General features: G+C 36.6%; 3 protein-coding genes across 4 annotated transcripts in view; 2 read left to right on the top strand and 1 right to left on the bottom strand.

Annotated features, from left to right (window-relative positions):
• Window positions 1-21,347, bottom strand: part of gmfb (glia maturation factor, beta) — a 373,066-nt gene that overhangs the window by 26,894 nt on the left and 324,825 nt on the right. The gene's annotated exons all lie outside the window — the stretch shown is intronic.
• LOC127175700 (deubiquitinase DESI2) lies at window positions 3,180-12,193 on the top strand. The gene is made up of 5 exons (XM_051126947.1): window positions 3,180-4,140; window positions 5,724-5,796; window positions 9,128-9,221; window positions 9,875-10,016; window positions 10,133-12,193. The coding sequence occupies exons 1-5, from the start codon at window positions 4,102-4,104 to the stop codon at window positions 10,373-10,375; spliced, it is 591 nt and encodes a 196-aa protein (XP_050982904.1). The 5' UTR covers window positions 3,180-4,101; the 3' UTR covers window positions 10,376-12,193.
• srsf5a (serine and arginine rich splicing factor 5a) lies at window positions 13,688-19,547 on the top strand. Of its 2 annotated transcripts, XM_051126943.1 has the most exons (8): window positions 13,688-13,839; window positions 14,462-14,610; window positions 14,706-14,776; window positions 16,102-16,215; window positions 16,300-16,369; window positions 17,561-17,634; window positions 17,721-17,828; window positions 19,253-19,547. In XM_051126943.1, exons 2-8 carry the CDS (start codon window positions 14,485-14,487, stop codon window positions 19,467-19,469), a joined length of 780 nt encoding a protein of 259 aa, XP_050982900.1. In that variant the 5' UTR covers window positions 13,688-13,839; window positions 14,462-14,484; the 3' UTR covers window positions 19,470-19,547. The 2 variants fall into 2 exon arrangements, with proteins under 2 accessions (XP_050982900.1, XP_050982901.1); XM_051126944.1 differs by lacking the exons at window positions 17,561-17,634; window positions 17,721-17,828; window positions 19,253-19,547 and adding an exon at window positions 16,660-17,297.

The following is a 21,347-nucleotide window of genomic DNA, read 5'->3' as shown; positions in this document are numbered from 1 at the left end:
AGGTCTGGTGAGTCTCTATTTCTGTTGCAACATCCGGATGGCAGGGTTTGAATTTGGCATAAACAACATTTAAAAAGCATGGATCTATTCAGCCATACACTACTAGTCGAAAGTTTTTGAACAGTAAGTTTTTCGATGTTTTTAAAGCATTCTCTTCTGCTCACCAAGCCTGCATTTATTTGATTCAAAATTCGGCAAAACACTAATATTATGAAATATTTTTACTATTTAAAATAACTGCTTTCTATTTGAACATATTTTCAAATGTAATTTATTCCTGTGATCAAAGCTAAATTGTCAGCATCATTACTCCTGTCTTTAGTGTGACATGATTTATGATAATTAAGAAATCATTCTAATATGCTGATTTGCTGTTCAAGAAACATTTATTATTATTATTAATTATTATTATTATTATTATCAATATTTAAAACAGTTAAATATTTTTTTCAGGATTCTTTGACAAATAAAAAAGATCCAAAGATCAGCATTTATTTAAAATAAAAAGTTTTTGTAAAATTATACCATTTAAAAGCTTGGAGTCAGTATAAACATTTTATTTATTTATTTATTTATTTTGGTAAAGAAATTATAGAAGTTAATACTTTTATTTAGCAAGGATGCTTTAAATTGATCAAAAGTGATGATAAAAACATTTATAACGTTACAAAAGGTTTCTATTTCAGATAAATGTTTTTTTGAGCAGCAAATCAGAATATTAGAATGATTTCTGAAGGATCATGTGACTGGAGTAATGATGCTAAAAATTCAGCTTTGAAATCACAGGAATAAATTACATTTTAAGATATATTCAAATAGAAAACAGTTATTTTAAATGCTAAAAATATTTTAAAAATGTACTGTTTTGCTGTACTTTCGATCAAAAAAATACAGGTTTGGTGAACAAAAGAGACTTCTTTAAAAACACTGAAAATCTAACTGTTCATAAACTCTTGACTCTTGATATATATATATGTATTGTAAAACAAAAAAAAATAGTTTCCTCTGGTTTATCAATTTCTTTTGTTAGGAATGGATGAAATGCGGCAAATTCTCTGTATCTGGGTCCTATTCGGATGATCGACTCAGGATAACATGCTGTCTCAGTGAGTGGATGGACTGCTGCTGTCTCTCTGTCTAAATGGATAGACTGCTGTCTCTCTGTCTGCTGTCTGAAAGCAGAAGAAGATGCCTTTGACAAATGAGTACTGGTATGTGCATGTTTGTGTGGGTCTGTGTCGGTGTGTGTGTTAGTCCTCCTCATCAGAAATCAATACACTCAAAGGCAGCAGTGGCTGAATGCACTTAAAGTAGGAGAGGGAAACAAAAGAGAATGATAATGCAGTACTTCCTCCAGAGTCTTATATTACATTACACCACATGTCTGAAGCAGAAAGGGTGGCGGCATCAGCATGATTAAAGATATGGTCTATTTACAATAAACATTTGGGTTATTTACAACATTTTAAACAAAGGTTGGGAATTCAGTATGGGATATTTACAACCATTTTAAGTTAAGGAATGTGAGTCACTATGGATAATCAGCACTTGCTAAAGACTGTGCTGTTTTAATATTTAAATTCTACAGCTACATGGCTAAAACATGTGCTTACTGTACTCTAGACCAGATTTCTGCTGACGGGATATCGATTCAAAAGCACATAGGAAGCTCATACTGTACAACCTAATGGTGCAATTTTGCTCAGACACCATCAATCAGATACTAAACCTATGAGAACTGACAGCCTTGCCATGTTGTAGGTTACACACATATTAAGCATTAAAGCTAACTCGCACCCTCTCTCTGTCACAAGCAAATCATATGAGAATGATGAGCACTATCTCAAATGTGTCCTGTTATGATACGCTGTCAAAAAAGGTTAAATTCATTGCAAGTATGGCCAATCATACATCATATGGTGACACTAAAATGCAGCAAACGTGAACTAAATAACAAAAATACCATAATAAATCTCAATGTGCATAACTAATAATAAAAATAAGAAGAATCTAACCTTTTAAACCAACTCTAAACAAATTCCTCAAATTACAAAATGTTTTTTTTATATCCACCTAATTATTTGTGGCCATTTGTAAATTTAATGGGTCTGGCTTCCAGTGTACAAAACATTTTTAGGCTTGTTTTGCTACTTGATATTGTAAACCGATGTGTTTTAGCATATTATTTTAATGTAATATCTTAATTATGAACCCACTGGTTTGTAGTGCTACCAGTTTTTTTGCACATTAACAGATAATGGCTTACTTCCACATTGAAGCATAAGTGGCTATTGTAAAAAATTAGTTTGCGAAGTTGTAAATAAAGCAAAGATTATTGGAGTACATTTTACAAACAAATACTATTTCAGTCTATCTATTTCAAAATGTCATGCTTAATTTAACATTACTTTCATAGTGCTGCAAATCGATCGCAAATAATCGCATTCAAAATAAAAGTTTGCATAAAAAATGTATGTGTACTGTGTATATTTATTATGTATATGAATACACCCACATACATGAATCGATTTAAGAAATATATCATATAGATTTATATTTCTATATAACAAATCATATATAAATATGAAAATAAATATATATACACATTTAAATATTTCTTAAATGAATACATGCATGTGAGTTTGTTTATATATACATAATAAATATACAAAACACACACACAGATATTATGTAAACACAGACTTTTATTTTGAATGCGATTAACCGTGATTAATCGTTTTGAGAGCACTACTTTCGGTTTCTGTAATTATTTGTGAAATTTACTAGCAGTTTATTCAGTATTTTTTACAGTGTAGGCTACCATCAAAAATATTTTTAACAGTATTTTTTGTAAAGTATGTATTGCCTTTTAGCATTTCGTTTGTGCAAAAACAGTGTTTTACTGTAAAATCACGTTTTTCTTTTAAAATATAACTTAGTTTGAATATTTTTATGTTTCATACATTACCTTATTGCAAGGTTAACTGTTTTTACTGTTGCATAGTATTTATTAAAATTAGTGTAATTAGTGTAATCAGTCATGGCAAGCATATATCACGTTCTTCAGGTGCACAGTAAATATTACGAAGGAAGATGTGTATATAAAAATAGAATCAGACTTATGAATAATAATTACGTGTGTGCATATGCAGTAAACACAAAGTTCAGCTTTCGCCGTATGATGCAGAATCATGTTATTTGTAAATCGGAATAACGCATCGCCCCCGCCCCGATATAACGCTCGGCGCGGATGGAGGGGGATGCTGGACGCGCTGCGTACTGATCATGATGATGATGATGATGTAATAATCGCACGCTCTGCTGATTCTAGTGCACACTAGAATCCTCACGCTCGCGACCCGGCCAGAGTGATGTCATCACCAGTACCGTGAACCGAGCTTAGGAATTTTCACCCCGCGTCCGTGCTGCTCAGCGCGGCCTCCATGAGGACGAACCCCGGGACTGCGGCGCTGATGGCTGTTGCGGTCGGGACTGCACCAAGCTCGCTTCAACATCACAGCTGCGACCCCTGCGCTCAGACCAGCGGCAAAACCCGTGCAACCGAAACACGCTTCACCCTCTATATGGAATATCTGTCATCTTAACGGGAATTCAAACTCCTGATTTGACTGACAGCCGGTCGCTGTGCATCACCGATCCTCTGCGCCCTTTCAGGACTTTTTTGGTTAGTGTCTACCCTTGAAAATCGGCGAAATTCGTCTCGGTGCCTGCGCTCTCTTACTCTCGCGTTTACCGGAGACTGTCAGCGCGCTGCGCACCCGGAGGCCACAAGTGCCTGTTTTTTTCTCCCGCTAGATTGACCATTGATGGAAACTGATGCCCTGTTGCCTTTCCTCGTCCGTGTCTACCTCTGCAGCCGCTGTTTCTCCTTTAGTAACGCGACTAGGCCCCCGAGCCCCGCTAAACATCTCACATAATGACTCTTTGATGGATAAAATGACAAGAGCGCATCATTTATATTGTGTTTTGGTATTTTGGATGTTGGCGTAGCGACTGTGGGTTTTAATCTTCTTTGGATCCGACACCCGAGAGCAATAAACGCCCGCTATTTTAAGGGATCGAGCGCGCTTCTCTCTCAGGATGGCAAATGAACCCGTTATTCTTAATGTGTATGACATGGTAAGCTCCTTAACCCTTTCGTCATTTCATCCTTTACGTCGTTTACCAGTAACCTCTGGCTTTAATTTTGTGCAATTTTGCATGTAATAGCAAATGTTAAAATGAAATAACAATGCACTGATTAAGACTTTAGGCCAACAATAGATGAGTGATCACAGTGTGTAATAAAGAATCTGGGCCGCTGAGACAAAGGTTTCATTTTGAAAACAAGATTACAACCTACTTTGCCTAGGTTTAATACTAACAGCAGTATTGATGTGCGAGTGAAGTACTGAGATGAGAGCGTGTGTGCTTTTCCTCCCGTGCTGGAGGAGGCGCTGTCACCTCATTGCAATCGAAACCAGTGTTGCCAGATTGGATGGACAATTTCCAGCCCAAAAGCTTAATTTAGCTTCAGATGACCACAGTATTTTATAAAAAAAAATTGCATTCCGATTGTGACATCCAAAGACAAAACATTTTCTCTTATTCCATGGATTTTACCCATTTCCCTCCACTTGTTACAAGTGTTTTTCTGCCACCACAATGGCGCGCAGCTGCTGGTGACGTTACCGTGACGTCTACTCCAAATTGGTCTATACCAGTGTGGACCGTTTCATGCAGAACAATATCATATAGTCCCATATTCAGTTTCGATTTTGAGTAATTTATTCGACTGTGCTCTGTTTTTAGAGTTGCAATGATATTAGAGCCTTTGTGTAATTCATGTTTTGAGAGTTGAGTCACTTTCCCATTCTTTACTGTGTAACTTACATTATTTAAGCCGCTCTGGCATTGTGATCATTTGAATATACAGCCATACATTCAAAATCTGATCCATTATCATGCTAAAAAAACAGTTCTTGAATCATCACGTCTGTTTGCTGATCCCTATTGATTGGCTAAAAGTGCGGCGGGCAATGTTAACGTCTGCACCAACCGACTCTGCAGAGGCCGTGTGTGTTTAAATGTTTGAAAACCACCAAACTGACCCCAAACCAGCCCAAATTTTATCCACCCGCCCAAGACAATCAAATTCAAACCACGCAATTAGGTAGGATTCCGCCCAATCTGGCAACACACTTTACTACTACAGAACACTTGTGGTCACAGATCTATAATAATATAGAAATAAACATATACATACATATAGATAAATAGAGATCAGTGATTTTGGTAGGCCTAATCCTACTTTTTAGCTTTTTATCTATGACGCAACATACTACTCTTCACTGCTGTACTAAAATCATACCTTTAAATGACTACGTTTGTTGCAATATTATGTCATAAAACATCAGGAATGTGAATGAATGAGTTTTTTTTTTTTTTAGCAATTTATGTTACATGTACATTTAATCAGAGAGGTGGGATAGGCTAGTATTTTTTCTGTGTACATTAAATCATGTTCTGCATGTTCTATTATTCATGAAGGGCAGCTGGAGCACCTTTTTGGCCTCACAGACACATTTTATCTGTATATTCACCCCTCCCCCTCCACTTTAAAGCTTATATTGCTTTAGTGTGTGTCAGGGTTGTGTAGCATTCATTATATTATTATTATATATATGATGATGATGATCTCTTTCTCCTTCTTGCTCTTTTAGTACTGGATAAATGAATACACCTCCACTCTGGGTATTGGAGTCTTCCACTCAGGAATAGAGATTTACGGCAGAGGTACAGCGACCAATTAACTTTTTACTGTTAATTAATTATTTTATGTTTTTTATTTGTATTTTTTCATCAAACTCTAGACTTCTACTGGAACGTTGGTTCAATTAAAAAAAAAAAACGTATATGTTTCAACTACTAGGACTACAATTAGTAGACATGGTAGTTGGTAGACGTTTTGTCTATATATTTAGAGTTCCAAAAAAATTACTATGACAAAATTAGAGTTAAAATAATTTTTGAAGTGAATAAGTAACTGAATATGATTGATCATTACAGTATTTTTTAAAAATAGTATTATTGGAATAGCCACATTTAAAGGGATAGTTCACCCAAAAAAAGAAAATTCTGTCATTAATTAATCACCCTCTTGTCGTTCCAAACCTGTAAGACCTTTGTTCGTCTTCAGAACACAAATTAATATGTTTTTTATGAAACTCTAGAGCTTTCTGACCCTACATAGACAGCAACACAACTGACATGTTCAAGGCTTAGAAAGGTAGTAAAGACATCCTTAAAATAGTCCATGTGACATCAGTCGTTCAACTGTAGCTACGAGAATACTTTTTGTGTGCAAAGAAAACGAAAATAAAGACTTTATTCAACAATTCTTCTCCTCCATGTCACCTTAACACCATTATGGAGAGTACAAAGTAGTACCAGAGTACTAGAAGTCGTCGTCATTTTTGTTTTCTTTGCACACAAAAAAAATTCTTGTAGCTTCATAAAATTACAGTTGATCCACTGATGTCACAAGGACTATTTTAACAATGTCCTTACTACGTTTCTGCAGGGTCAGAAAGCTCTCGGATTTCATCTAAAATATCCTAATTTGTTTTCCGTAGATGAACGAAGGTCTTACAGGTTTGGAACGACATGAGGGTGAGTAATTAATTAACAGAATTTTTATTTTTAGGTGAACTGTCCCTTTAAGTAAAATGATAGTTGATATGGCATCACTATTCTTGCTTGTAACTATACATGTTTTTATTCATTCATCACTGTCACTGATGTAATCTCTGTATCATCTTTCTGCAATCTGAACCTTGTCACTAGCATTTAAATGTGTTGGGTACCCTGTGTAAACTTTGCAAATGGCTTGACTGCACCTACAAGTGGCAGTGGAATGTTGTCAGTGTCTGTAATGATGGAACAACAGAGAAAGAAACACGCTGGAGCCAGTTAGAGAGGCCTCTGATCTGAGTCATAAAGTGACAGAGAACACGCTGTCTTATTTCACTATTTCTTTCTTTTTTTTATCCTTTCTCTCTCTCTCTCTCTCTCTCACACACACACACACATACACACTCTGCTCAGCAGCATTGATACAGAGCAGACGTAGGCAGTTCTGAGGACTGAGCCATGATTCATTGGGTTTTTTACAAAGCTTTAGCTTCTCACTTATAGAACGCTGAAGGGACAACATATCTTGCAGGCCAAAACCCAGAAACGAGTTAGCATTTTAGCACTTTCAGTTCCTACATCCTGAAGTCAATGGGTTTTTAAAATGAATTTTTGGTTAAATGCCTTAAAGGGGTCATCGGATGCCCATTTTCCACAAGTTGATATGATTCTTTAGGGTCTTAATGAAAAGTCTATAATATACTTTGGTTAAAAATTCTCAATGGTTGTGTAAAACAACACCCTTTTTACCTCGTCAAAATGAGCTCTGCAAAAATCATCCCATTCTGAGGGATTGTTCCTTTAAATGCAAATGAGCTCTGCTCGCCCGCCCCTCTCTTCTCTCTGCTGCTCTGAGAGATTGTTTACTTTAGCCGCATTTAGCACGTTTAGCCGCGAAACTTGCTAACTAGCACGTTATTAGGAAAGGTGATTGCAGAGATCCATAAAAAAAACCTTATGCTCACTTCTGCTGTAAGTGAAGCTGGATCACGAATGATTTGCGCGAACATAGACGCGTTTATGTAGATCTGGAGGCACATTCCCCTCACAAACAAATGTAATCCACTGCATCTTCAGCGGCTCAGATGTCGGGTGTAAATTACGACCACTATGTTCATTATTACATCCAGCAACACAACACCTCAATCGCTCACTTCATGGATTTTTGTCATAATAGAGTAGATGTGTACATACACTGCCAACACACATTAATGTTCAAACAACATGTAAAAGTGTAGTTTGCATCCGATGACCCCTTTAAAGGTCTGGGGAGAAAATGTTTTTAAATAAAAAATGTCCATCCTGTAAGAAATTCATTCATCTTCAGAAAACAAATTAATATATTTTTGATGAAAACTGAGAGCTTTCTGACCCTGCATAGACACCAACGCAACTAACACATTCAAGGCCCAGAAATGTAGTAAGGACATTGTTAAAATAGTCCATGTGACATTAGTGGTTCAGTAGTAATTTTATGAAGCGACAAGAATACTTGTGCGCAAAGAAAACAAAAATAATGATAAAGTCATTATTTTTGTTTTCTTTGCACACAAAAAGTATTCTATTCAACAGTTTCTTCTCTTCTGTGTCAATATTCAATGCACGTTCCAAAGCCAATGGAAAAATCCTTTTGGGTTTTTCTTAAGGAAACCAGGGTGATGCTAATTTCTGGGTTGGCCTACAAAAATGTCATTACTGCAGCTCTCCATACACATTCAAACATAAAAAGAAATTGTTATAAGGGCTTAAAAATAAAGGTGCTTCAAAAGGTTTTTCTCAGCAATGCCATAGAAATAACCATTCAGTGAAAGGTTCTTTAAAGAACCATCTCTTTTTTTACCTTTTTATAATCTAAAGAACCTTCACCACAAAGAACCTTTTGTGAAACAGGAAGGTTCTTCAGATGTTAAAAGTTCTTTATGGAGCCATTTAGACAAAAAAGGTTCTTCTATGGCATCGTGAAGCACCTTTATTTTTAAGAGTGTCTCAGTAAATCACTTTGGATTAAACTGCTCAGTAACAAATAACTAAGTAATACTAGAAATATTGTAGTTAAAGTCAGCATGAAACAGAACCTGTGACTATCTTTTCTCCCCTGTTGTCATGTATATCTGAGTGAAAAAAAGCTTCACACACAAGAAATATGTAGGATGAGGTTTGATTTGGTCCATCAGGAACTGACTGAATCGTTGTTGTTTGCTAATTCTAGTGAGTGACTTAAGGGGAGGAAATTTGGATGTTAATGCTTTTGATTAAAGTTTAATTATTTTATTAAATAATGATGTTTACAATTCATTATTTATAATAAACTACAATAAAATCAGTTTTTATTTCATGATGACTTTAAGCACATTATACTTGTGAAATTTCTATTAAAGTGACAATCAAAAGATTTTCAAAGCCTGTTTAATGTTTGTTGTTTTGTTTCCTGTAGAGTTTGCATATGGCGGACATCCGTATCCCTTCAGTGGCATTTTTGAGATCAACCCTGGAAATGCCTCAGAACTGGGGGAGACTTTCAAATTCAAGTGAGTTTTTCACATATAAACTTTGACCAGTAAGATGTAATGTTTCTTAAAGAAGTCTCTTCAGCTCAACAAGCCTGCATTTTTTGATCCGAAGTACAGCAAAAACTGTAAAATTTTGAAATATTTTTACTATTTAAAATAACTGTTTTCTATTTGAATATATTTTAAAATGTAATTTATTCCTACGATTTCAAAGCTGAATTTTTAGCATAGTTACTCCAGTCACATGATCCGTCAGAAATTATTGTAATATTCTGATTTGCTGCTTAAAAACATTTATTATTATTATTATTTTGAAAACAGCTGAGTAGAATTTTTTCAGGTTTCTTTGATGAATAGAAAGTTAAGAAGAACAGCATTTATCTGAAATAGAAACATTTTCTAACATTATAAATGTCTTTATCATCACTTTTGATCACAGGAATAAATTACAATGTATTCAAATAGAAAACAGTTATTTTAAAATAACTGTTAAAATATAGTAAAAATATTTCAAAATGTACTGTTTTTGCTGTATTTCATATCAAATAAATGCAGGCTTGGTGAGCAGAAGAGACTTCCTTAAAAAACATTAAAAATCTTACTGTTCAAAAACTTTTGACACACACACTTAAGCCACAAAAAGCAACTCAGAAGTTCTGTTTCTTCTCCAGAGAGGCTATAGCTCTGGGTACGACAGACTTTGCAGAGGAGGACATCGATAAAATAATGGAGGAGCTGGGAAAGGAGTTCAAGGGGAACGCCTACCACCTGATGCACAAAAACTGCAACCATTTTTCTTCTTCGCTGTCTGAGGTCAGTTTTTTCTCTGTCAGTCTTTTTATAAATGATAGGACTAGGCTGTAAACAACTTCACAGACTGATTGCATTCTACATTCTCACATTATTTTATTCTCTCCCTCTCTCTCTAGTTGCTGTGTGGTAGAGAGATCCCACGCTGGGTCAATCGATTGGCATATTTCAGCTCCTGTATTCCATTTCTGCAGAGTTGTCTGCCCAAAGAGTGGCTCACACCCGCCGCTCTCCAGACCCATATCAGCATGGGCCTTCGGAAGGAGAACACACACACACACGATTCCAGCGACGACGAGCCCTCGTCTGCCACAGAGGCAGCCGCTGGAACGTCACACAGCTGCAGGCACACCCGCGTGTGATTTACATATATATTTACATGCAGTATTATACAAATTTGAACCCACATACACTCCAACCTCTGATCCTGCTGCTACAGCGCCTCCTGCTGGACTGGATGAACACCAGACCTCATGGCCTCTCTGAACGAGGAAATCAAAGTCATGTTTTTCAGTAGAGCCTACAGGGATTTACAAAACCTTGCAATGGTACTCTTAAAGTTTTAGAATTATTTGATTTTTACTAAGATTTTAGGGAAATGAAAACATTTAGATTTCTCTCTCTTATAAGTGCATAGGACAATATGAATGATGGGTGATCGTGATGGACTGCCCCCTGCTGGTGTGTGACAGCACTACAGGCCCCTTCCTTCTAAATACAGAACTTTTTTCTTTTAATCTCATCTGGATGTTCTCCAGATTTAGCCGAGTTTGCTGTGCTTTCAATGGTTTTCTATTCTCTGATGGAATAAGCGTGTCATCTGAAGAGGAACTCACATTCCTGATTTTAGTAATATTAGTCTGCGTTAAGTTAATTATATGATGTCAAACTAATGTCATCTTTGGTTTACATTCATTTTATTTCTAGCTCTGTATTTTTATATTTTAGTGCAAGGTTTTCAATGAATTTACACTAAAAAGGGCCGATGACACACTGACAGCAGTTGGAAATTGCAGCCTTATAACTGTAAGCCATTGATATGCTGAACTCAACTGAAACAAAAGACCCCTGTTGTTCGGTCGTTGAGGACACAAAGGGGGCATTTGTGAGGGTGATGTTGAGGGGGTGGGTGGGACACGTGGGTGGGGTTTGCACATCAGGTCTGGTATCAGTACTGTACGACAGTGTTGTGATTGAATGCAATGTCTGAGTGATTAAGAGAACGGGAGTGTTGCAAAGGTGTTAATGGTCATTTCTCTTGACTTTAGTAATTGTGGTTTCTGGCTTTTAAAAGTGCAGACTGAAAAGAGTAATGTTGCTGTTAAGATGAGTCATCCACACCTCACTACATTGCTTTTGCACAAATTTCTGCCCTGGTTTTTGGATTGGAGTAGTCAACGGTCGTTGCCAAAAGTCAGAGCCAGATTTCAGAGAAAATAGTGTATGATGGTCACAGACTCAGCCATTTAGTGTAGGCTGCCCAGATTTTCTCTGTAGCCATTTACAGTTGAGGTCCCCCTTTCAGAATCATTAAAAATGTTAATTATTTTACCAAAATAAACGGGATAATACAAAATACATGTTATTGTTTATTTACTACTGACCTGAATAATATATTCACATAAAATATGTTTACATATAGTCCACAAGAGAAAATAATAGTTGAATACATAAAAATGAATCAATTAAAATGTGTATTAATACAGTGTTGTAACCTGAATGATCCACAGCTGTGTATTTTCATTTAGTGATAGTTCATGAGTCACTTGTTTGTCTTAAACAGTTAAACTGCCCTCAGTTCTTCAGAAAAATCCTTCAGGTCCTATAGATTTTTTGGTTTTCCAGCATTTTTGTGTATTTGAACCCTTTCCAACAATGACTGTATGATTTTGAGATCCATCTTTTCACACTGAGGACAACTGAGGGACTCATATGCAACTATTACAGAAGGTTCAAATGCTCACTGATGCTTCAGAAGGAAAAACAATACATTAAGAGCCAGGGGGTGAAAACTTTTGAACAGAATGAAGTGTACATTTTTATTATTTTGCATAAATAAAATAGGTAGTTTTATGTTTCCCAGAAGACAAAATAAGTTTAATTTACCCCAAAAAGTTTTCACCCCCCGGCTCTTAATGCATCGTTTTTATTTCTGGAGCATCAGTGAGCGTTTGAAACTTCTGTAAAAGTTGCATATGAGTCCCTCAGTTGTCCTCAGTGTGAAAAGATGGATCTCAAAGTCATATAGTCATTGTTGGAAAGGTTTCAAATACACAAAAATGCTGAAAAACCAAAGAATTTGCAAGACCTGAATGATTTTTCCAAAGAACAGTGGGTAGAATAACTGTTTAGGACAAACAAGGGACTCATAAACAACTATCACTAAAAAACAAACAAACAAAAAAAGCTGTGGATCATTCAAATTCAACTATTATATTCTCTTGTGGACTATATGTAAACATCTTTTATGTGAAATATCTTATTCAGGTTAGTACTAAATAAACAATAACATGCATTCTGTATGATCCCTCTTATTTTGGTAAAATAGTTAACATTTTTAATGACTCTGAAAAGGGGGATGCAAACTTTTGACGTCAACTGTATAAAGTCAGCCTAGTGTTTTTCTCTTCAGATTTTAAAAGTTGTGAAATGTATTTCAGCCTTAACTAACTTAAGGCCGCAACTAAAGGCTGTAAGGTCTTTCCAGTCTTCAGGCAATAGACGCTATATCTAATTTTTCACAAATGAAAATAAAACTGGGAGAGATGTTCAGATTATTCAGTAGGTTGTTTGTCCTAAGCTCCTGTGGCAATTTTCATATGTTTTACCCACAAATGAATGTCAGAAAAACATCTGATGGATTAACAGCAAAGTTAAAGATATTTCAATGTCAGTTTATTTGTAAAATATTAAATATGGTGCATACCCTGACTATGGTTCATATCAGAGTAAATGATTAGAGTGATCAGAGTATTATTTTGACCTTCTGTACCATTTTGCCTGTTAAAGTCTTTTCCAGAAGCCCATCTTCTCCTCTGTCTCTCAGGATGGCATGGTATTGTAGGTGGCAACACGGGTGTTTCATGAGTCAAATCTGTAGGAAATATGTTTTTGGTGACATATTTATAAAATTGAATTTTATATTTGGAATATGATTCTATTTACTGTTATTTTGTCAAAGATATGATCAACCTGTAGAGCCTAATTCTTACTATGCTATTTTGGTTTCATTTAGTCTGAGGCCACAACTAAGATCAACTTTTACTAGTTCAGCGAAGACATGTTTTGTAGGCATCACCCACTGATGCCATTTCTAGCCTGGATTAGTACTTGTTTTGATGTGATGGACAATTTACAGATGAATAGAAATAAAGAAATTAAAAGTTTTTCACAGAATTTCATTGCTGAGGTGGACAGGGACTCGATCATTTCTTTTAAACATTGATTGATTCACATCTAATACCAAAAGTCATTGCTGTCATGTGACTTCTGATATGTTCAGCAGTAAAGATAACCAGATCATGTGATGTCTTCAGTTTCCAAACTGGATCAATCCAGTTCCAACTGTGTAAACAGACCTCATGTGATCAGAATATAAAGTCGCGCAATAAAATGTATTTCCAGCATTTCATTCGATTAAATAGTGTATCTTGTATAAGTATATAAGAAATCGTGAAATAACCATTCTCAATATGTGTACGTACTCATGCACGAGCCTCGCCTGCCATTACCCTCCCCCCTTCGCGTGAACGCGTATATAAATACCTCACCGCGCGGCCGCGTTCCACACTCTCGAGATCAACGCCATTTTGTCCTGTAAGCAGAGGTGAGAGGATGGAGTGATATCTTAAAAATGCTTTTTTGTTTTAGGCGTATTGCTAGGTTTGTGTTTTATTTGCGGTTTGGTAGTGCAAAACGAATTCATTTCAACATAGTTATGTCCGTTTTTACGGTTTAATATCGAGTAAATTTATCTGCGCATGCTGACTAGGCCTCGTCCGCACGTTTGATCCGTGTTCGTTATTCGTGGTAACGTATGTTTTCTGCATTTAACTGCATTAAATGATCCTTGTACTAACTAGACAAAGCCTGGCGTGTTTTATAGCAGCACTGGGGTTTTTGTTTGACAGTGTAGCGGTGTATATTGCGATTTTATCAATTCGGTGATTCTGCAGAGTCAACAGGCGGTGTGTTTTTGTTTAAACCGTTTTTAGAAACGTGTTTTTATATTGCATTCGTTGAAGAGCACGTTCTATTCTCATTTCGCGAATCGGTTTGCATGTTCTTCAATGTTTATTAATGATTTACATGACCTGACAAGACCTATAAATGATTATCGAGTGTTATGCCCTGTGTGACCACCAGGCGCACACATGCTTTTTCCCTTTAGTTCAAAGTACATGTTTGCCAGGCTGTTGATTAACCGTGCTTCCACACACTTTTTCCAGATTTCCTTGAATATTTCATCACCATGAGTGGATGTCGTGTGTTTATCGGCCGTCTGAGCCCTCATGCTCGTGAAAGAGACGTGGAGAAGTTCTTCAAAGGCTATGGACGCATTCGGGAGATTAACCTGAAAAACGGGTTTGGCTTTGTGGTGAGTGCTGCTGACACACTTTCTCAGGGTCTTTGATGTGTGAGGTGATTGGTGAAATTTATATCTCACTGCCCCCTGCTGTCTGATTTTTACAGGAGTTTGACGATCACAGGGACGCCGATGATGCAGTGTATGAGCTGAATGGAAAAGAGCTGTGCAGTGAGAGGTGAGAGACTGAGATGCTTACACTATCTACATGATCAGGCTTGTTTTATTTGGTTAAAGTTGGCATGAAATAGAAAATTCACCGTATGGTCTAAATGCATATTATAGATCTTGTAGTGTGCGGCCATGTCAAAACCCAAAAGGCTAATTTGCCATAGGTTCCCTAGAGGTTCTTCTATCAACTTTTTTCAATGTAGAAGTAAGCCTAAGGTTGAGACTTCTGGTTCATTAGCCGCTATAAGGAAATAACAACGTGCAGTAAATGGTAAAACTGTTTGCACTGCAAAACAGTGTGCTCATAATTAAGATTATACAATAAAATAATATAAGACACAGCAATTTGCTATATCAAGCAGAAAAATCTGTTTTGTACAGCTAAAAATAGCTGGATGCGGATGAGACCAGAAGCCACACCCATAAAATTTACAAATGGCTGTGCCATTTACAGGAAGAAGGTAAATAGGTGTTTATAATTGGGGTTTTCAATTCGATTAAAACAAGGTCTGTGGTAAATATAAATTGACAATACTTGGTCATTTTGCTCGGACATAAATTACACACACCCATACTAAAACTGTGCAGTTATACATTTGAACCAGTGGTGTTTTTCTTAAATTATGTATTAAGATATGTTTACCATAAATTGAAACACCCCATAGGAAATTCTCAAAGGAACCCGTTGTGCATTAGACTGCTAGGTTTAGACATCATGGCTGTTGCACTTTATTGGGAATATTCTGCTTGTACATTCATTTAAAAAAAAAAAAAAAAAAAAAAAAAAAAAAAAAAAAAAAAAAAAAAAGTCAAATGGTTAATTGTGGTTAATCGCATGAAAAATAAGTTAGTTTATATGATGTGTATGTACCGTGTAATGTATATACAAATACACACACATGCATGTGTATGTATTTGAAGAAAAGGTTATGTATAATATGAATTGTATGTTAGTTCTAAGTTTTTGATTACATAATGTGTATACTGTGTATATTTATGTATATAAATATCCCCTCTTATACAGTATATTTAGAAAATATTTAAATGTGTTTCCATGTATATATTTACATAATTATATATAAATGTGTTATGTTTATATGTAAAAAAATATTTTTCTTAAATGTATACATGCATGTGTATTTATATATACGCAATAAAATATACATGGTACACGTACGTAAACAAACTTTTATTTGCATGTGATCAATTGCTAATAAGTCTTTGGCATTTGTTTATTCAATGATTTTATGTTCACATGTACATCACAATACAGACAAAAAAGATCTGTCTCTACTTAAGTTTTGTTGGTAATGGGTTTTCTCTTAACTCCAGGGTAACCATTGAGCATGCACGCTCTCGCAGAGGAAGAGGTGGCGGCCCAGGAATGGGAGGACGTTTCTCTCCACGCTTTGGAGGGTATCGTAAATCCCGCAGTGGGGGTTCCAGGTATGTATGCAGTGTAAGAGCATTCACATGCCGTTTGTTGCGATGTATATAGTTTGATTGAGTTAACCTTCGCCCTTTTCTCAGGTATGGACCACCCGTGCGCACGGAACACAGAATCATTGTGGAGAATCTTTCCTCTCGCATCAGCTGGCAGGTGAGCATCCCGAGCTGTAGCAGCAGAGTGGCGTAGCAGCCTTCTGTTGTAGCGATTCATCATCCCTGCACTTGTTTTGCTTTTGACATCAGTACAACCACACAAACAATTAGTTATCTCTATATTACTGTTAAACTGGAAGTTTTTTTTATTTATCTTTTTTTTTTTTTTTTTTTTTTTCTTTTTTTCCTCTTCACCTCAGCCAAACCTTACATAAGTAAAAATGCTTATTTTAATGTTGAAAGGTTCTCTAACCCAGACCCATGTTTTTCAAACCTTTTCTTTAACAGCTGTGCTCTGGTATTCTTTAATTGGAGTTGCATGCACAGCCTCCGAGGTGCATAGCGCCCTCCCCTGGTTGTGTTCTGAGTAGTGTCCCTGTGGTGCCTCACCCGACACGCAGTGTCTGCCGGTCTAAGTCTTGGCTGGGTCCGTAGCGCCAGACAGAGCCGTAGCACAGGATAGCCTTATAGGAGCTGGGTAGCTGCTCTCTGGAGGGTCTGTGATGTCAGATCTGCTCCATCCCCCCCCCGATCTGCTGTTTGGGTCTTATTCTGTTGGTGCTGAAGCGGGGAGGGGTGCAGGGTTTTGGCCCCTCCCCCATCCTCTCTCTCTCTCTGGTGGGGTCCGTACTTACGGAGGCCGGATGGGTCGAGTCCGAGGTCGTTTTAACGCTTCGTTGCTTCCGTTTGCTATTTGGACAAGTGGCTCTTTGCTAATGCCTTCTGTGGTTTGGAACGGTAAGTAGCTCATCACACTGGATAGTCACATGGTAAAGAGGGTTCTGTCACTTTAAATCTGGAGTTATGTGTAAATGGAGAAAGACTGCCGGTAGGAAGTTTTGAGATTTGCACAAAATCTAAATAACAAAATGAGAACCTGTTCTCAGGGACTAGATGTAGTCAGGCGTGTCTCCATCTGAGGGCTTTGCTTCCTGCCGTTTTACACAATCTAAATCAGATTTGTGTTGCCGAAAACGCTCGGGTAGTTTTAGAACTGGGACAAAAATCGGGTAAGACGACATCTGTTGAGGGAGCTTTCCACAGGTGCACCAGTGCACACTTTAGAGCAGATGCTGCAGAATGCAGTGTGTGTATTTAATGTGTGGGTGCTGAAGTGCAGTGTGTGTGACTCAGTGCTTTTGGGTTGCTCTCAACTCTGGTCATTAAGTGATTTCTGTGCTTTCTGCAGGATCTGAAGGACTTGATGAGGAAGGTGGGTGAAGTGACTTTTGTGGACGCACACAGATCCAAGAAGAATGAAGGGTAAGATCTTGTGCATATATTCGTGAAACTGCGTTCCGATTCATGATTGTATGATTGTAACAGAGTTGTCCTGATTTGTTTTACAGCGTGGTGGAGTTTGCTTCACACAGTGATATGAAGAACGCCATTGAGAAGCTGGATGGAACAGATCTGAATGGACGCAAACTCAAGCTGTACGAGGATCGCAAAAGGGAGTATGTACCAGACAATCTCACATGACTTTAAATTGCAAATTTCTCATGCAGGGACTACAGTTTAAAGTGCAGGGTTCATACGAGGTGCTTGAAGTACTTGAATGCCTGGAAAAACCCTTGAAGATAGCAGTATCCCTGAAGTTCTTGAAAATGTGCTTGACTTATTGAAAGAATTTAAAAACACTTATAAGAGTTTAATAATTTTTTTTTTTTTTTTTTATAAAGTACATTTCACACAAAATTCATGCATCATACTTTTTTCACTTATTTCAGTTAATGTCATGAAACTAGTGAGCTAAGTCAATAGTAGTACTAACAATGTCGTGTAAACATGGCTGAAGATATGAAAAGAGGGGTGGGTGAACGAATCAATTGAATGAATCATTTATGCTGAAACTGCTCTGATTCAGACTCCTGACTTTAATAATTCATTTCAGGCAATTCACTAGCAAAAGCCAGATCAAAATAAGAGGCTTTCATTTTCGAATTTTACCATCGTTTGTAATGATTTTAACAAACACACAGTGATAAAACATGGCTTTCGACACTCCGAATGAATTAAACCAGTGCGTTGCAAAATGATTCATTGTTTCGAAGCGCTGCAGTCAGATCACATATCACGTATCATTTGCTTTAGATCGCAACTTTGGAGCACGGATTGCAAATCGTTTGGCTTGGATCGTGATTTAAAATCACCCATCAAGAATCATTTGATTTAAATTGGAATGGGTTCAGGAATCATTTTGCAAATTAAATGATTTAAATCAAATTATTTGCAATACGTGATTTGAAGTTACATTCTAATTCAAATGTCTCGTGAGCCAAGTCCTGATCTGAAATAATGGTTTGTGAATCATTTAGATCGGGACTTTGGACCACGAGTCATTTGATTTAGATTGGAACTTTGGAGCATGTTTGCAATTCTTTTGCTTTAGATTGGAACTTCAAAACGTGGATCCAGAATCATTTGATTAACAAAATGACTTTGGTGCAGGTTCAGGTATCATTTGATTTTGTTTCGAACTTCAGAGCGCGTATGGTGAATCATTTGTTTACAGGATTTCAGAGCAGTTTTGCATATCTGTGCATAACTGTGGTTTTACTGTAATGTATAGAAATCCTTAAAAGTTCTGTGTGTGTGTGTTTTTTTTTTTTTGTTTTTTTGTTTTTTTGTTTAAATCTGTATGAACCCTGAAAACCTTAAAAAGACCCTAAATCAAAGCAGAAAGTCAATCTCATGAAATAATAGCATTAAATCTTGTATGCCTTGCAAGAAATGGATGTCCTCCTTTGTGTTTTTGTTTTACAATATAAATATCCAAACTTTGTGTTTGAGAAAGTCTTAAAAAAAAAAAAAAAAAAAAAAAAAAAAAAACCTGCAGAAACACAGACATAGCCTTAACCTGTTTTTCTTCTCTTCTCAGTCGTAGCAGGAGTCGTTCCCGCAGCAGGAGCAGCTCCCGTTCCCGCTCGCCCAGCCGGAGTCGCAGCCCTGAGCGTGGAAGCAAGCGCTCTCGCAGTCGCTCGGCCAGTCGCACCCCAGAGAAGAAGACTACCAGCAACCGGTCTCCTTCCCGCTCTCCTTCTCCTCCAAGGAAACAGAGTCGCTCCCGGTCTGCATCTGCAGAGAGTCAGCACTGAAATTAATTGTGTATGTGTGCGTGTGAGCGAGACTGAGACTTTTTTTTTCTTCACTTATTAATGTGGCATGTCATAGTGCTACTTTAGTATAAATTACTTACTGTGAGTTGAATGGATGAATGTATGAAGATAATTTGATTTATTTCTTATGCGGAGAAACTGGGTGGGTTTAAGTGATAATGGAGTGGGTTAAGACTAGATATTTTTCACAATGTCTTTTTTTTTTTTTTTTTTTTTTTTATTTGATTAATATCAGTCCTGGAGTACTTCTGTAGAGAACTTAAATGTATGTGGGTTTTGTTTTTCAAACTCACCTGTTAATTTGTTTTTGAGTCTTTGTTCAACAGAAGGTTATGCCTGTATATACACTCTGGAATAAAGTATATTGGTATTTGGCAGAGAAAGAAGTTTGAAGTGTTTATTCTAGTGCCCTCAAATGTGTGCTCAGTTTGATTAGTGTGCTTCTGCATTGGTTAAAATCACTAATGCTTAATATCTGCCTTCTAACATTAACTTATCTCTGATTTGCTATAAAATAAAGTCATTGTGCATTTAAAGTTTAAAATTTGGACTCTTGGTGCTTTTTAACTCAGTCCACTAGGTGATGCTGCTTCATAGTTGCAAAGAAGTCTTAAGACCAGCCTTTCACGCAGTTTGAGCTTTACATCACATTTTGGAAATTTAAGCTTGGATTGGGTGACTAGGAGAGATCAAACGTGACTTATACAATTAAAAAAAAAAAGTATACATCACCAGTATCAAGCAGCTGTCTATTTTAAAGTTTAATTGACTGATTATAAAAACCACATCACTTAGAGTCACTGCATGTCTGTGAGAATCAATACTATTCCCTTCTAGGGCCTCAACATGTACACAGCACAGAAACTGGGAGTTATTGATCCAGCCAATATGGTATGAGAAGCACACTTGAAACCTGTATTTTATAAATTGATCTCTGTTGCTATGAGGTTCCTGGCAACCACATATTGAGAAGCATGAATGGGAGGCGATATTGTAACATTGCTGTGTCCAAGGACAAAACACCCGCTTTCCATGCCTCTACCGGCCCTTTGTTCTTTTTTCTCATAAAGCTAGTGTCCCCTGTGCACTGCGGCGCTCTCGTCCTCAAGGGCAAACAGATAAAATCAAACTGCAAACAAACAACAGAAGTGCTTTGAGATCAGATGGCTAAGAGCAATTTGTACTCTACTGATGAGAATACTCTAGCTGTTTGAGAAACACGCATACACAAATAGCATAGGCAGTTAGAGAACAGGTATTACTATATATACAACCAGAATAGCTTGTCCTTCTGCTCTTTCAAAAACGTCATTGACAATAGCTGCAGCGCGTTATAGACAGGAAAAAAGTTAAAAAAGCATACTTTCATATATTTAAAAAAAAAATTAATAATAAGAGTAACAGAACTGGGTTTTCATACCCACAAGTAAGTGCCAGTGCATGTAAGGAGGCAAAAAAAGAAAGATAATTTTAGGTTAGCTTAGAATTTGAAAAGTTTACAAAAGCTATCACACAATTATTCTTGTGGGAAGATCATTTTAGAAATAAAACCAGAAAGGGCAACCTGAGCATGACACATTAATTACCTTTAATTACACCTTTTTCTAATTGCATTTAATTTAATTCAAGAATAATTTGTATCTGCATTATACAAATGTTGTTTTATTAAAGTTTTGTTACATTTAGTTCCTGAAATCCACCAGGATCAGGATTTTCTTTTTCTTTTTTTTGGATCAAAGAGTATATAAGTATATTTTAATGCTGTCAAATCGATTAATCATGATTAATCGCATCCAAAATAAAAGTATGTTTACATAAAATATGTGTGTGTACTGTGTATATTTATTATGTATTTAT

Source organism: Labeo rohita, chromosome 13 (genome assembly GCF_022985175.1).
Source record: "Labeo rohita strain BAU-BD-2019 chromosome 13, IGBB_LRoh.1.0, whole genome shotgun sequence".
In the NCBI taxonomy this organism is placed as follows: domain Eukaryota; kingdom Metazoa; phylum Chordata; class Actinopteri; order Cypriniformes; family Cyprinidae; genus Labeo; species Labeo rohita.
Note: the sequence above shows the minus strand (reverse complement) of the source record. Positions and strands in the feature narration are given on the sequence as shown.

Bases quoted from the DNA above. Each gene is read 5' to 3' on its own strand.
- srsf5a (XM_051126943.1), top strand. From the start codon at position 14,485: ATGAGTGGATGTCGTGTGTTTATCGGCCGTCTGAGCCCTCATGCTCGT. The intron at 16,370-17,560 runs GTGAGCATCCCG...TGCTTTCTGCAG, and splicing joins CCTCTCGCATCAGCTGGCAG to GATCTGAAGGACTTGATGAG. The intron at 17,829-19,252 runs GTATGTACCAGA...TTCTCTTCTCAG, and splicing joins TACGAGGATCGCAAAAGGGA to TCGTAGCAGGAGTCGTTCCC.
- LOC127175700 (XM_051126947.1), top strand. From the start codon at position 4,102: ATGGCAAATGAACCCGTTATTCTTAATGTGTATGACATG. The intron at 4,141-5,723 runs GTAAGCTCCTTA...TTGCTCTTTTAG, and splicing joins TTCTTAATGTGTATGACATG to TACTGGATAAATGAATACAC. The intron at 5,797-9,127 runs GTACAGCGACCA...TGTTTCCTGTAG, and splicing joins AATAGAGATTTACGGCAGAG to AGTTTGCATATGGCGGACAT.